Source organism: Chiloscyllium plagiosum, chromosome 36 (assembly GCF_004010195.1).
Source record: "Chiloscyllium plagiosum isolate BGI_BamShark_2017 chromosome 36, ASM401019v2, whole genome shotgun sequence".
Classification (NCBI taxonomy): Eukaryota; Metazoa; Chordata; class Chondrichthyes; order Orectolobiformes; family Hemiscylliidae; genus Chiloscyllium; species Chiloscyllium plagiosum.
Window position 1 is genome coordinate 1,684,921 of NC_057745.1, and position 16,264 is coordinate 1,701,184.

Below are 16,264 nucleotides of genomic sequence, written 5' to 3' on the forward strand. Positions count from 1 at the left end.
TCCAATTTAGGTGCAATCCGTTCTTCTTGTACAGGTCACTTTTACCCAAACAGAGCTTCCAATTATCCAAAAATGTGAATCCTTCTCCCATACACCAGCTCCTCAGCCATGCATTCATCTGCTCTATCCTCCTATTCCTGCCCTCACTAGCTCGTAGCACTGGGAGTAATCCAGATATTACTACCCTTGAGGACCTCCTTTTTAAATTTCTGCCTAACTCTTTGTAATCTCCGTTCAGAATCTCAACCTTTTCCCTTCCTATGTCATTGGTTCCAATGTGGACAATGACCTCTTGCTGGCCCCTCTCCCCCATGAGAACATTCTGCACCCTCTCTGAGACATCCTTGATCCTGGCACCAGAGAAAAAATACACCATTCTGCTTTTTCTCTGTTGGCCACAGAAACGTCTGTCTGTACCTCGGACTACAGAATCCCCTAACACAATTGATCTCTTGGAAGCCGGCATAACCTTCATTGCATTAGAGCCAGTCTCAATACCAGAAACTTGGCTTTTCGTGCTATGTTCTCCTGAGAATCCATCACCCCCTACATTTTCCAAAACAGCATACCTGTTTGAAATGGGTATATCCACAAAAGACTCCTGCCCTACGTGCCAACCTCTCTTACCCTTCCTGGAGTTAACCATCTATGTGACTGTATCTGAGACTTTCCCCCCTTTCTATAACTGCCATCCATCACATACTGTTGCTGTTGCAAATTCCTCATCGCTTCTATCTGTCTCTCCAACCGATCCACTCGATCTGATAAGATTCGCATCCAACAGCATTTATGGCAGATATAATCCGCAATGAAAGGGGATTGTTCAATGATTTGTAATCCATGATGTGAACCTTGTTTCCAAGTTGGGTATTAAAGATGGTTGGCAAAATTGCATTGCCTTGTGGTACAATGGTGCAATAATTAGATGTTGATTTTCAAAGATTGAATCAAATCCACCCAGGTGGTACTGTTTATACAACAGAATGACTAACTAGAGCACTTCAAAGTGATTGGAAGATTTGACTTAGAATCTCTACAGTGTGGAAACAGGCCCTTCGGCCTAACAAGTCCACACCGACACACCCAGACCCATTACTCTAACCTGTATTTACCCCGACTAATGCACCAAACCTACACATCCTCGAACACCATGGGCAATTTAGCATGACCAATTCACCTAACCTGCACATCTTTGGATTGTGGGAGGAAGGATGTGCAAACTCCATGCAGACAGTTGCCTGAGGTTGGAATTGAACACAGGTCCCTGGCACTGTGAGACAGCAGTGCTAACCACTGAGCCACCGTGTTACCCACTGGAGTCAAGAAGAACTGCACAATGTGAGGCAAGAGTCATCAGTCAGACCATACTGGTGCAGGTGACGTGTTTCCTTCCTCAAAAAGCATTAGTGAATTTATAAATCACAACAGCTATTGAATTGAAATATGTAATCTCCTATGGTGAGATTTGAATATAGAACATTACAGCACAGTGTCTAGATTAGAGAGGTGCTGGAAAAGCACAGCAGTTCAGGCAGCATCCGAGGAGCAGTAAAATTGACGTTTTGGGCAAAAGTCCTTCATCAGGAATATCTGATGAAGGGCTTTTGCCCGAAATGTCGATTTTACTGCTCCTCGGATGCTGCCTGAACTGCTGTGCTTTTCCAGCACCACTCTAACCTAGACTCTGGTTTCCAGCATCTGCAGTCATTGATTTTACCCATTACACCACAGTACAGGCCCTTTGGCCCTGGATAGTTCCACAGGTTGGTACAACAATCTGAAGCCCATCTAACCTAAACCACTCCATTTTCATTCTTTAAGTTTATCCAATGATCATTTAAGTGCCCTTAAAGTCAGTGAGTCTACTACTGTTGCAGGTAATGTGTTCCATGCCCCTACTACTCTCTGAGTAAAGAAACGACTTCTGGCATTTGTCCTATATCCATCACCCGTCGATTTAAAGCTATGTCCCCTCGTGCTAGCCATCACCATTCAAGGAAAAGGGCTCTCACAGTCCACTCTACCTAACCCTCTGATTATCTTCTATGTCTCAATTAAGTCATCTCTCCACCTTCTCTCTAACGAAAACAGCCTCAAGCCCCTCAGCCTTTCCTCATAAGACCTTCCCTCCATACCAGGCAATATCCTAATAAATCTCCTCTGAGATTACACATCCTTCCTATAATACGGTGACCAGAACTGTACACAATACTCCAAGTGCGGACGCACCAGAGTTTGTATAGAGTTTCGTGGCTCCCTCTACCATAAAAGCTAATGCACTGTGTGCCTTCTTAACAACCCTCTCAACCTGGGTGTCAACTTTCAGGGATCTACATACATGGACAGAGATCTCTCTGCTCATCTCCACTACTGAGAATCTTACCATTAGCCCAGTACTCTTTATTCCTATTGTTCCTTCCAAAGTGAATCCCCTCACATTTCTCCACATTAAACTCCATTCGCCACCTCTGAGCCCCGCTCTGCAGCTTATCGATGTCCCTCTGTAACCTTCTATATACTTCAGCACTATCCACAACTCCACCAATCTTAGTGTCATCTGCAAATTTACTAACCCACCCTTCTATGTTCTCATCTAGGTCATTTATAAAAATGACAAACAGCAGTGGCCCCAAAGCAGATCCTTACTAGTAGCTGAACTCCAGGATGAACATTTTCCATCAACCACCACCCTCTGTCTTCTTTCAGCAAGCCAATGTCTGATTCATACTGCTGAATCACCTTCAATCCCATGCTTCCGTATTTTGTACAATAGCCTACCGTGGGGAACCTTATCAAACACCTTACTGAAATCCATATACACCACATCAACCGCTTTACCCTCATCCGCCTGTTAGATGATTATAAATCCTATCTCTTATAACCCCTTCCAATACTTTACCCACAACTGAAGTAAAACTCACTGGTCTGAAATTACTAGGGTTGTCTCTACTCCCCTTCTTGAACAAGGGGACAACATTTGCTATCCTCCAGTCTTCTGGCACTGTACCTGTAGACTATGACGACATAAAGATCAGAACCAAAGGCTCTGCAATCTCCTCCCTAGCTTCCCAGTGAATCTTAGGATAAATCCCATCCGGCCCAGGCATCTTATCTACTTTCACACTTTCTAGGATTGCTAACACCTCCTCCATGTGAACCTCAATCCTGTCTAGTCTAGTAATCTGTATCTCAGCATTCTCCTCGACAACATTGTGTTTTTCCAGTGTGAATACTGTCAAAACGTATTCATTTAGCGCTTCCCCTATCTCCTTGGATTCCACGTGCAACTTCCCACTACTATCCTTGATTGGCCCTAATCTCACGCTAGTCATTCTTTTATTCCTGACATACCTATAGAAAGTTTTGGGTTTTCCGCGATCCTACCTGCCAAGACTTCTCATGTCCCCTCCTGGCTCTTCTTAGCTCTCTCTTTAAGTCTTTTCTGGTTAAGTTGTAACTGTCAAGCACCCTAACTGATCCTTCACGTCTCATCCTAACATAAGCCGCCTTCTTCCTCTTGACAAGAGATTCAACTTCTTTAGTAAACCATGGCTCCTTCACTCGACCACTTCCTCCCTGTCTGATACGTACATACTTATCAAGGACACACAGTAACTGTTCCTTGAATAAGTTCCACATTTCAAGTGTGCCCATCCCCTGCAGTTTCATTCGCTATCCTTTGTATCCTAAATCTTGACTAATCACATCATAATTGCCTTTCCCCCAGCAAAAACTCTTGTCCTGCATTATGTAGCTATCTCTTTCCATTCGCTAAAGTAAACATAACTGAATTGTGGTCACTATCACCAGAAGTGCTCACCTACCTCCAAATCTAACACCTGGCCAGATTCATTACCCAATACCAAAGCCAATGTGTCCTTGCCCCTTGCTGGCCTGTCTGCATGCTGTGTCAGGAAACCATCCTGCACACATTGGACAAAAACTGACCCATCTAAAGTACTCAAACTCTCAATATTTTGGATTGTAAACCCAAAACCACGAGTATTTTTCGTCATTTTGGTTTTCTTCGAGCAAGCATGTGGAGCAATTTTATTTGTTCATGTCTCTGACCTGTCAGGTTAGGAGTAATGCTTCACTTACGGAGAATTAAAGGAAATAAAGCAGAATGCTTTGTGAGATGTTATTTTTAAAATTAATTAGAGAGAACAAGGTAGGTTTAGACTTCCAAAACCACTTCCTAACTTTTGAAAACCAAGGTATGCATATTGGCATCAAAAGCGGACAATTGCAATCACCACATAACTGAGTGGTCCAGATTAATCTATATTTGTAAACAAGAGTGACTACACCCAGCCTTCCTCCAGGTACCATGAACAGTTCTATTAAGTTCACACCAGACTCTACTCCCCCCCCCTCCAATCCATCTAAAGCTTTACCACCTGTGTCACCAAATAAGACCCATGGTTCTATATCATAACTGTTCTACAGACATCACAGTAAAATTCTTAAGACCTATGTTATTTTATTCCTTCCATAACCTCATTGCACCAATCCACAGCAAGATCTTATTTTTCCTTTGTGTCCTTTAGATCTCTGGCTCACACTTCTTGTGCTTCCCATCCTCCAACACTGGCAACAGAGCCTTCGGCCAACTTTGCTGCATTATCTTAAATTCCTTCTCGAGTTCCTGTAACCCCCCCCCCAAATTCCTTACTGTTTCTTTACGCATCTTCAAAATCTTGTCAAAGCTTGTCTTTTGCTCTGTGCTTTTGGCTATCCATCTGAACTCATGCTACAAAGTGACTCAGTTATATCTTTGTTGTAAATCACTGTGTTATAATTGCTATCTCAATGCAAATTCTTTCTTCTAATGCAATGCTGCAAACAAGATGGGCCAAATGACCTCCTTAGGTGCTATAATAATTCTGATTTTATGATCATGTTTGAGCACTACAAAGTCCAGTGGCTCAAATTAGAGAAACCAATGCTGGTTTTCCCAGAACTTGAAATCCCAGATCATGTCCTAGCTCATTTGCATTTCCTTCAGCTCTTTCCCCCAAGCAATGTTACTTAAATTCCATTTAGAAAGAATGCAGCATATGCAGGATCTGTCCAAGCTAAAGTTAAGTGAAAGAAATGCCTGGAAACTAGAGTTGTGTTTTTAACTTTTGATAAAGTTCGTAGAGTTATTGCAATGGGACATGCAGTAGAGTGACTATCTAATTGTAGACTGTGAACTTTAGAAGTATGAACTGTGAGAAAGTGATGCAATGGTTGAAATGGTGTTCTTCATGTACTGCTGGGTTGAAAGAGATTGTAAATTAAATTTTCCACTCTGCCGGCAATCTTGTTTGGGAAGCATCAAACTCTATGTAGACAGGAATCCAAACCTTAACCAATTAAGATCAAAGTAGCAACGAGCTTACTCTGAGACTGTAAGTTGGAGGTGAAGTAGCAATTCCCTTTATGATGGAGAGCATCATTTTGGAGGTTTGTAAAAGTCTGAACCAGGATTCTGTTAAGATTTAAATGAGTTTTGTAACCAAAAGCAGAGATCATAACACTCGAAAATATTAACTTTTGCTGTGGTTCTGTTCGCCGAGCTGGAAGTTTTTGTTGCAAACGTTTCGTCCCCTGTCTAGGTGACATCCTCAGTGCTTGGGAGCCTCCTGTGAAGTGCTTCTGTGGTGTTTCCTCCGGCATTTATATTGGCCTGTCCCTGCCGCTTCCAGTTGTCAGTTTCAGCTGTCCGCTGTAGTGGCCGGTATATTGGGTCCAGGTCGATGTGTTTGTTGATGGAGTTTGTGGATGAGTGCCATGCTTCTAGGAATTCCCTGGCTGTTCTTTGTTTGGCTTGCCCTATAATGGTAGTGTTGTCCCAGTTGAATTCATGTTGCTTGTCGTCTGCGTGTGTGGCAACTAGGGTTAGCTGGTCGTGTCGTTTCGTGGCTAGTTGATGTTCGTGGATGTGAAACAAAGAACAGCCAGGGAATTCCTAGAAGCATGGCACTCATCCACAAACTCCATCAACAAACACATCGACCTGGACCCAATATACCGGCCACTACAGCGGACAGCTGAAACTGACAACTGGAAGCGGCAGGGACAGGCCACTATAAATGCCGGAGGAAACACCACAGAAGCACTTCACAGGAGGCTCCCAAGCACTGAGGATGTCACCTAGACAGGGGACGAAACGTTTGCAACAAAAACTTCCAGCTCGGCGAACAGAACCACAGCAACGAGCACCCGAGCTACAAATCTTCTCACAAACTTTGAGTATTAACTTTTGTTTGTCCCTTTGTCCTATGTCAGATATCATTCGTACAATTCGTGACCCAGAGAAGCCCAACTCTCTGGAAGAATTGGAGGTCGTAGCTGAAGAATGCATCGAGGTGAAATCATTGGATGATGATGAGTACCTCATCATTATTCACTTCAAACCAACAGTACCTCACTGCTCTCTAGCCACACTGATTGGTGAGTGAAGAAAGAAAGACCTTGCATTAATGGAATGACTTTCATGACCTTAGCATGTCCAAAAGCGCTTTAAAGCAATAAAATACTTTTGAGTATAGTCACTAAAACAATGTAGGAAATGCAGTGGCCAATTTGTAGGCAGCAATTCCCAGAAGCAGCAATACATCTATGAGCAGATAATCTGTTTTATTGATGTTGATTGAGAGATAAATATCAGGTCCAGAGTGCTAGGGAGCAGAAACAATGCCCTGAGGTCTTTTATGCGCCCAAGATATCTGAGGCAACAAACACGACTTTGGTTTAAAATCTCATCTAAGTTACAGTAGCTCCAACAGTGCAGGATTGCTCCGAGACGCTGCTGAAAAATTATGCCTGGATTTTGTGCTCAGATCTCCAGAGAGAGTCATTCATGAATATGGGCATTGCTGGCTGGGCCAGTGTTTATTACCCATCCCCAGTTGCCACTGAGAAGATGGTAGTGAGCTGCCTTCTTGAATAGTTGCAGAGCTGAAAATGTGTTGCTGGAAAAGCGCAGCAGGTCAGGCAGCATCCAGGGAACAGGAGAATCGACGTTTCGGGCATAAGCCCTTCTTCAGCCTTCCTGAAGAAGGGCTTATGCCCGAAACGTCGATTCTCCTGTTCCCTGGATGCTGCCTGACCTGCTGCGCTTTTCCAGCAACACATTTTCAGCTCTGATCTCCAGCATCTGCAGACCTCACTTTCTCCTGAATAGTTGCAGACCATGTGCTGTAGTTTGACCCACTGTGCTATTAGGGAGAGAGTTCCAGGATTTTGACCCAGTGATATATTTCCAAATAACGAAGGTGAGTGACTTGAAGAGAAACTTGCTGTGATGATGTTCCCTTGTATCTACTACCCTTGTCTCTCTAGATTGAGTCATAGGGATGTACAGCATGGAAACCGACCCTTTGGTCCAACTCGTCATGCTGACCAGCTATCCTAACCTAATCTAGTGCCATTTGCCAGCACTTGGCCCATATCTCTCAAAAACCTTCCTATCCATATACCCATCCAGATGCCTTTTAAATGCTGCATTTGTAAAGGCACCTGGATGGGTATATGAATAGAAAGGGTTTAGAGGGATATGGACAAGCAAGATAGTGATTGCTTTTTTTTTAACTCCTGTTTATCTTTTTTTTTCTTTCTTTTAACCCCCACACTACCGCCTAACTGCGGTAGTGCTTATTTTTTCCCCAGCACCCATGTTGTGTGTGTGCCGGTGTGAGACACAAAGTGCACGAATCTTTATACAATTTCCACCACCAGGAAGATAGGAAAACACCCAAGTGGCCAGTGACAAGCAGTGCCCTTCATAAAAAAGGCAATGCTGTGTGAAGGGGAGGGCAGGGACTAAATCAAAATAGAGTTGGAGGGGGAAATAATGCACTCCACTCCCTGCGGCGCCCACCTCTCCCTGAACAACTCCAGGGTGTTGGTGGACACCGCGTGCTCCTTCTCCAAGGACACCCGGGCCCTAACGTAACCGCGGAAGAGGGGCAGGCAGTCGGCCCTAACGACCCCCTCCACGGCCCGCTTCCTCGACCTGTTGATGGCCAGTTTGGCCAAGCCCAGGAGCAGACCCACGAGGAGGTCTTCAGACCTGCCCTCCCTCCTCCGTACCGGGTGCCCGAAGATCAAGATAGTGATTGCTATGTGTTTGGAAGGTGCTGTGTAAGGAGCTTCAGTTTTGCAGTATGTTTTGTAGATAATACACGCTGCTGCTATTGAATGTCAGTGATGAAGGGAGTGGTTGCTTACGGATGTGGTGCTAATCAACCCAGGAGCAGACCCACGAGGAGGTCTTCAGACCTGCCCTCCCTCCTCCGTACCGGGTGCCCGAAGATCAAGATAGTGAATGTCAGTGATGAAGGGAGTGGTTGCTTACGGATGTGGTGCTAATCAAGTGGGTTGCTTTGTCCTGAGTGGCGTAAAGCTTCTCCAGTGTTGGTGAAACTGCATTCATCTGGGCAAATGGGGAGTATTCCATCACGCACCTGACTTGCACCCTGTAATTGGTGGATAGACTTTGGGGAGACAGGAGGTGAGTTACTCACTGCTTTGACCTGCTTTTATGGCCACAATTTATATGGCAAGTCCAGTTCAGTTTCTGGTCAATGGTAACCCCAGAATATTGTTAGTGATGGTAATACCATTGAATGTCAAGGGTTGATGGTCAGATTCTTTTTTGTTAGAGCTGATCATTGACTGGCACTTGTGTGACACAAATGTTAATTGCTACTTGTTAGCCCAAGGTCTTGCTGCATTTAAACATGGACTGCTTCAGTATCTGAGGAGTCGTGATTAATACTAATCATTGTGCAATCATCAGTGAACAAGCCATTTATAAAGAAAACTTATCTGGAACCAACACTGTATCCATCAGAGGCTTCGGTTTTATGAAGCAATCTATCTGCTGGACAACCTATTCCTTGAACAATACAGATTAAGGCTCTGCTGGGAGGGAAAACATAGAAAAAAATTCAAAGTTCCTTGTATTCTGCCACTCCACTCTTATCAGAGCCTCGCATAAGAGTTCCCTCATCAAAAGGTTTTCGTATGTCTTCTATTTGAATGTTGCCTGATGGCAAGGTTACATTTATCGTTTAGGCAAATGTGAGGACTGCAGATGCTGGAGATTAGAGTCGAGAGTGTGGCACAGGAAAAGCACAGCAGGTCAGGCAGCATCTGAGGAGCAAGAGGCTTTTGCCCGAAGTGTCGATTCTCCTGCTCCTCAGATGCTGCCTGACCTGCTGTGCTTTTCCAGCACCACACTCTTGACTACATTTGTCATTTCTCTGTCTTGATGTGCAGTGTTACCAGTCCTCTATTCTTCCAAATACAACAAACTCTGTATAGCCCTCTGATGCACTGTAACCAGTTCACCACAAAGGAGGAGAAATTAAAGAGGGAATAGCCTGTGCACAAATTTTAGCAAGGATATCCTAGAACATTGCTGTGTTTAAAATAAATGAGATGTACTAATGATGGCTGCATGGTTCCTCCTGAGCAGATAGGCAGCCTGATGAGTGAGAGACTGTTGTATGACAATCAGAGATGGTTGCTGGCAGTAACGGCATTCTGAGTTTTCCCTCAAGTTGGGGACAGCTGTTTAATCATCCTTATCTCTCCCTCCGCACCAGCACCACCCCCAACTCCTTCACAAACTTCCTGCTGTTGCCAAGGTTACACACTGAAACTTTCCTTGACTGTGGATGTTCTTCTGAGTCCTGCAATAAGAACAAGATAGACGCTATTTAAATGCTTTGCAGTGTTAACTCAGCAACAATGACACAGTGTTTTGAGCGGAAGATGGGAGTTTTCCACAGCTGTTGTGTTATTTTTACAAGTTTGTGTCCTTCTTCAAATAGAATTAACCTTCCGATGGTTTGGTGCTCATTGCTGTCACTCTTGGATAAATAAAATGGAAATAGAGATCCTGGGCATTGTTGCTTCCTGTTTCTTCTATGCAGTGGGTTATGACCTATGCTAAACATTTAAAAGTAATTGTATTTGAGGGTTAACAGGTTGAAGGTCAAAGGACACTGAATCAGTTTTCTTGTCAAGAGTTGAAAGAATTTTCACACAGTTGATTGTTAGAGCTTTACTCTTCTCTGAATAATCTATTGACAAAACTAAGTACCTGTTGCACAAGGCTTAGGAAAATGTTAGATGTCAGAGATTGCTATCCTCACCCACTCTTAGTAAAATCTGTTTTTTAAAAAAGGGGTGAGGGAAGATTGTTTGACTCAGTTGGTTCAAAAGCTGCACTTTGACCTTTAGGGCTTGACTGTTTGGATCAATGCAGATTGAGAGGATGAATGTCTCCGCACTCCCAGGATGCAAGGCTCCGAGCTGAAATTGCTTTGGCGAGTTTTTGCTTTTAGGCTCAAGCCAACAGCTTAAATATTCCTGAGGATGCAATCTGACCAAAATGTGGGAAATCGGAAGTCATAGCGTTCTATCCACAGGGGTGCTCCTCTGTGGATTTGGATTAGTGTGTGTTAATGGGGTGCAGTAGGAGGAACTGTACATTCAGCTGCAAGCACAGGATGCAGAATTGGTGTTGTCCTAACTCCCTTTGATTACAGTTTCCTGAATCAGCATGCAAGAACTCAAAACAATCTCCCACACTGACCTTGTATTTACAGGTGCAATCCAAAGGCCCAGGCTAATGCTCTGGAAATGTGGGCTGAAGCCCCTCACAGCAGCTAGTGACATTTAAATACAATGAATAAAGCCTGGAATATAAAATTAGTCTCCGTAATGATGATCAGAAAACTAATGGCATAAGCACCATCATTAAAGTCCTTTTGGGAGTAAAATCTGCCATCCTTACCTGGTCTGGCCTACATATGACACCAGACCCACAGCAATGTGGTCAATTGTTAATGACCTACTCTCTGAAATCAATCCAAGGGATATAAGGGATATGCAACAAATGCTGTCTTTCCCAGTAATGCCCACATCCCATGAAGGAATTGTAAAAAAAGGCTGACCAGACAATTTGCTGATATTTAATATTATTGATGATATTTTAGATTTAATGTACTCGAGCATTAGCCGTTCATCAGGAATGATGACCTCATTCCTGATGAAGGGCTTATGCCCGAAATGTCGATTCTCCTGCTCCTCGGATGTTGCCTGGCCTGCTGTGCTTTTCCAGCACCACACTCATTGACTCTGATCTCCAGTTTCTGTTGTCCTCGCTTTCTCCCACATGTACTCAAGTACAGGAGTACAGTGAAAAGTGCATTAAGTCACCACACATGGTGCCATCCTGGATACCAAAGTACCTATGTACAAGAAAAACCTTAGGTACAAGGCAGTAAGAGAATTGATGGTTATAAAGTTAAGCATTATTTCACAGAATAGTCAAAAATAAAGAAATAAGTTATCCTTTACATTAAAATCTCTTGTAGTTTAAACTAGGAAAATAATTGAAAAAGCCAAAAGGTCAACAGTCTTTGACGAGTTCTCCACTTATCTCGCTCCCTGGGGGGTCCTCAGCTGTCTGTTCTCCCTGTTGATGCCACTGCAGATACCATCACTGTTGCTGATATCACCATTTCTCCAATCTCCCCCGGTGCCTCGGGAACATGCCCGGGCAGGATCCACCCGTGTTGAGCCGAGACACTGCCATGATTCACCGAGAGATTGATCAAAATACTGTCTAGAGACCAGGCTGAGACACACCACAAGCCACCAGGGGACCAGACCTGGACCCACTGAGAGACCAAAGGGGGAGAAAAAGAGAAAGGAGCAGAAGACTCCAGTTGGAGCATCCTACTCCACCGCCATTAGGGATGTATGCTGAGTGTTAAATATTGGTCAGGAAACTGGGAGACCTCCCTTGCCCATTTTCAAGTGCTGTCCCGGGACCTTTTATATCCATCTGAAAGGGCAGCTGGGACCTCTATTTAATGTCACATCTGAAAGATGACATCTCAGACTATGCGGTACTCCTTCAGTACTGCACTGGGAATGTCAGACTGGACCATGCACTTAAACCTCTTGATAAGGGGACTCTTATGCAAGGGTTTGTAGGTCAAAAGAATTGCTGAAGTCAACAATAGCATCTCCCTTCTGGCCCATTGGGCCCATCCATAGAGTAACTGAGACTCAAACCAGGAAGATGATGGCTTGATCCTTGATCTGTGTTGAATTGGGCAGAACAGCTCATTTCAGACAAGCTGAGGGGAAAGATCAAGAAGGGTCTGTTTAGTTTCTGATGTTTAGGTGAAAATAGGACAAGAGTTTGTGTGAAATCCCCAAATTGACTGCCAATAGAAGGCAGAAATTAGGAGGTGCTCCTGAAACTATCTCAGCAAGAGATGAGAGAGTTAAAAATAGGAGAGAATTGGCAAGGAAAATAACATTGCTGTGAAAGGTATTAGTGATCATTTTTGCATGAATTTATTTCATGTTTATAGGTCTCTGTCTACGAGTCAAGTTGCAAAGGTGTCTACCATTCAAACACAAGGTAAGACAAAGAAAAATGTTGCTTCAACTTCCAGGTTTCACTGACGTAGAATTTCTCATGTTATTTTGATGATGGGATGTTGCTTAATGTATTCCATATAGTGTTCCAAGAAACCAATACTGGTCTTGGTTTAGGTTTAACCAGTACATGTGGGATAGAGAATATTGCTACAACATCTGGTTATTGAGGAGTTCTCCATCCAAATGAGGGCAAAGGCAGCAGAAAACGAAAGCATCAACCACTCTGGTTTCCCTCCAATACATAACATTCTGCCTTGGATCACTCTTCCTTCACTGTAACTAGGTCAAAAATCTAGAACTGTCTTTCTAACAGCATTGTGGACACAGTTATACAAAATTAACTGCGGCTGTTAAAGAGTTAACTCCACACCATTTTTTCAAGAGTAGAAAACAACAAGACATCTTGGCCTTGCTAACACCACTGATATCACATCCTTTTTACTATTGCTGAAAAAATATGTTTAGTCAAAGCTTTCTGTCTTATACCCATCAGGATGTTTCATAAGAATATCAATATAAAAGGGAATACCAACATTTGTAATCTGTGAGAAGAGAGTGCTAATTAATGTGTGAACTCTGATTGTTAGAGGTATTGCTGTGGAGAATGCATAGGTTAATAATGACTGACAATTAACGGCTAATCTATTTTTTTAAGGCAGATTGATTCTGATTGGAAAATGCTTTGCTTTTAGTAATTAACCAGAGAATGGTTGTCACCTATTTTGCTAAATTGAAATAGGGCAACATTCAAGTCCAGGTCACAAGCAGAGTGATTAGGAATTGAATTGGAAAACTTCAGTTCTGGAGGAGAGTCACATCGGACTCAAACTATTAACTCTTTCTCTGTCCACAGATGCTGCCAGACCCGCTGAGTTTCTCCAGCATTTTCTTTTTGTTTTCAATAGCTTTCATTTCATTATGAGCTTATACATTTCAGAAACCAAGCATTTCATATAAGTCTTTGCAGTAACATTATTTTAACTCCTAAAAGTGAGATTGCAGGAGTCTGATTTGTAGCTCGGGTTGAGGTTCTCGATGTAGGTTTGCTCGCTGAGCTGGAAGGTTCGTTTTCCGATGTTTCATTCCCATACTAGGTAACATCTTCAGTGAGCCTCTGGATGAAACACTCGGGGTGTAACCCGCTTTCTATTTATGTGTTTGGGTTTCCTTGGGTTGGTGATGTCATTTCTTACGGTGATGTCTTTTCCTGCTCTTTTTCTCAGGGGGTGGTAAATGGGATCCAATGTATTTGTTGATAGAGTTCCAGTTGGAATGCCATGCTTCTCGGAATTCTCATGCGTGTGTCTCTTTGGCTTGTCCTAGGATGGATGTGTTGTTCCAGTCGAAGTGGTGTCCTTTCTTATCTGTATGTATGGATACTAGTGAGAGTGGGTCATGTTGTTTTGTGACTAGTTGATGTTCATGTATCCTGGTGGCTAGTTTTCTGCCTGTTGTCCAATGTAGTGTTTGTTACAGTTCTTGCACGGTATTTTGAAAATAACATTAGTTTTGCTTGTTGTCTGTATAGGGTCTTTCAAGTTCATTAGCTGCTGTTTTAGTGTGTTGGTGGGTTTGTGAGCTACCATGATGCCAAGGGTCTGAGTAGTCTGGCAGTCATTTCCAAGATGTCTTTGATGTAGTGGACAGTGGCTAAGGTTTCTGGACGTGTTTTGTCTGCTTATTTGGGTTTGTTGCTGAGAAATCTGTGGATTGTGTTCATTGGGTACCCATTTCTTTTGAATACACGGTATTGGTGATATTCCTCTGCTCTGCGTAGGTCCTCTGTACTGCAGTGTGTGGTGGCTCATTGAAATAATGTTCTAATGCAGCTTCATTTGTGGTTGTTGGGATTGCTTCAATCACACACTCTTTTAACAAAAACACAAATTGCTTGGAAAAGCTCAGCAGGTCTGGCAGCAACTCTGGTTTCTCTCAGAGTTAACGTTTTGGATCCAGTGACCTGATTTACCGCATCTGCAGTTCCTTCAGTTTTTATTTAGTACTCTATTGCTGTATTGATGACTTTTCATTAATGAATTGACTTTCAGAGGGAAACCTATTCACTATCAAAATTATTCATCATCTTAATATCCTGTTCTAAATCTAATCTTGGCCTTCTCTGCTCAATGGAAAATAAAAGACATGCGTTTATCTAACACCTTTCATGGCTGGAGACATCCCAAAGCCAATGAAATACTTTCACATTGTAATTGCTGTTGTAAAGTGGGGCAACATGACAGCCAATTGCAATGTGTTTTTCCCCTGACACTGGTATGGCACAGTTATTGCTGTTCATCACTGTTAAAGGAGCTGATGAATAAACTACCGATTTGATATTCTGCAAATCTTGGTCTGGGGAAACTTTTTACCATTGAATCATATCGATATTAGTAATGTCACAGACTGGCTGCTATATGGTGATCTCTGACACTGTCAAGCCAGTAGTTTCTCAAACACATTAACCTCTGTTTATTGTCTCTTTTGTCACTTAAAAAAAGTTACCATATGAAGTAGTTGATAAGTAACTTAATTGACATTTGTGACTTTACAGTTGGAAATTTACATCTCTCAAGGGTCGCATTCTACTGAGGAAGATAGTAAGTATGTTCTAATTAAAATCTGTATTATTTCCAAAATAATTTTTTTTAATTGCTACACCACTTGTATCCTAATTGCCCTTTTATTAACCCTTTTATTGCCCAAAGAGAGACCTCTAACTGTTTCACATATTCACAGAGACAGTAAAACAGAGTGAATTAGAGTGAAATGTTTGCAAGATAGAAATTTAGGGGAAATACTTGTGTCAACAGTTAGTGTTTGGTGTGATAAACAGAAATCTCCAGTATAGCAGGGTAGCAGGCAGGTCTAGGCATTTGAGGCATGTTGTTGTAGATTAACAGGAAGCAGCGCATATTTTCCGTGCTCTCTGATCTCACAATGCTTAAACATTGATGTGTAGAAGCAAGGTGGGGGGTAAGGCAGTTAGATTCAGATCCCCAGTATTGGAATCTTTTCCTCCGATGGGCCAAAACATTTCCCCAAACACTTAAGTGAAATTGCTACACACCATCTTTGTACACTATTGCGTTATTTATTAATAGGTCTGCCTTTTATTCCTTTTTTTAAGTTAATAAGCAGATCAATGATAAGGAGCGAGTGGCAGCAGCGATGGAGAATCCAAATTTACGAGAGATTGTGGAACAATGTGTTATAGAGCCAGATGACTGAACGATTACCAGCCACATGGATAAACAACTCCTACTCACATCCTGTTGTTTGCAAAGTCTGGCAAATAAGGATTGTCTCTTTACACATCTTACAAACTTTTCCAAAAAGCTTCTTTATACCTTATACTAATTAAGAAATTTCTAATATAATTGTTCAGTTTCAGGTTGAGAATATCATCCTAAATATGAGGATTCTCTGAAATACTTGAGGCTCGAAGTTAATCTAGTAATTGAAAGTGCACTCTTCAAAATATTGCCCTGATGCAAATTGATATGCAGCATTTAATGTTTCACTACTATTCAGCTATTAAAATAAGAATTTTCAAGAACAAAACTGAGGAGTTTCAGCTACTACTTCAGATTGTAGTGGTCTCAGCATGCTGGAAGAGGATTATATTGTCCCGACACATCCCATCTCAAAGGGAAATCATTTACCCTGGTCCTGTACATTTAATACTGAAAATGTGTTGCTGGAAAAGCGCAGCAGGTCAGGCAGCATCCAAGGAACAGGAGAATCGACGTTTCGGGCATAAGCCCTTCTTCAGGAATGAGGAAAGTGTGTCCAGTAGGCTAAG

General features: G+C 42.6%; 1 protein-coding gene across 1 annotated transcript in view; it reads left to right on the forward strand.

The window, feature by feature from the left end:
- ciao2a (cytosolic iron-sulfur assembly component 2A) overlaps positions 1–16,184 on the forward strand; it is a 20,939-nt gene extending 4,755 nt beyond the window's left edge. Inside the window, exons 2-5 of the mRNA XM_043677124.1 lie at positions 6,277–6,441; positions 12,393–12,442; positions 15,014–15,059; positions 15,590–16,184. Coding sequence (XP_043533059.1) covers positions 6,277–6,441; positions 12,393–12,442; positions 15,014–15,059; positions 15,590–15,690 — 362 coding nt within the window. The 3' untranslated portion in view covers positions 15,691–16,184. The remainder of the gene's footprint in view (positions 1–6,276; positions 6,442–12,392; positions 12,443–15,013; positions 15,060–15,589) is intronic.
- Positions 16,185–16,264: the final 80 nt, after the last annotated feature.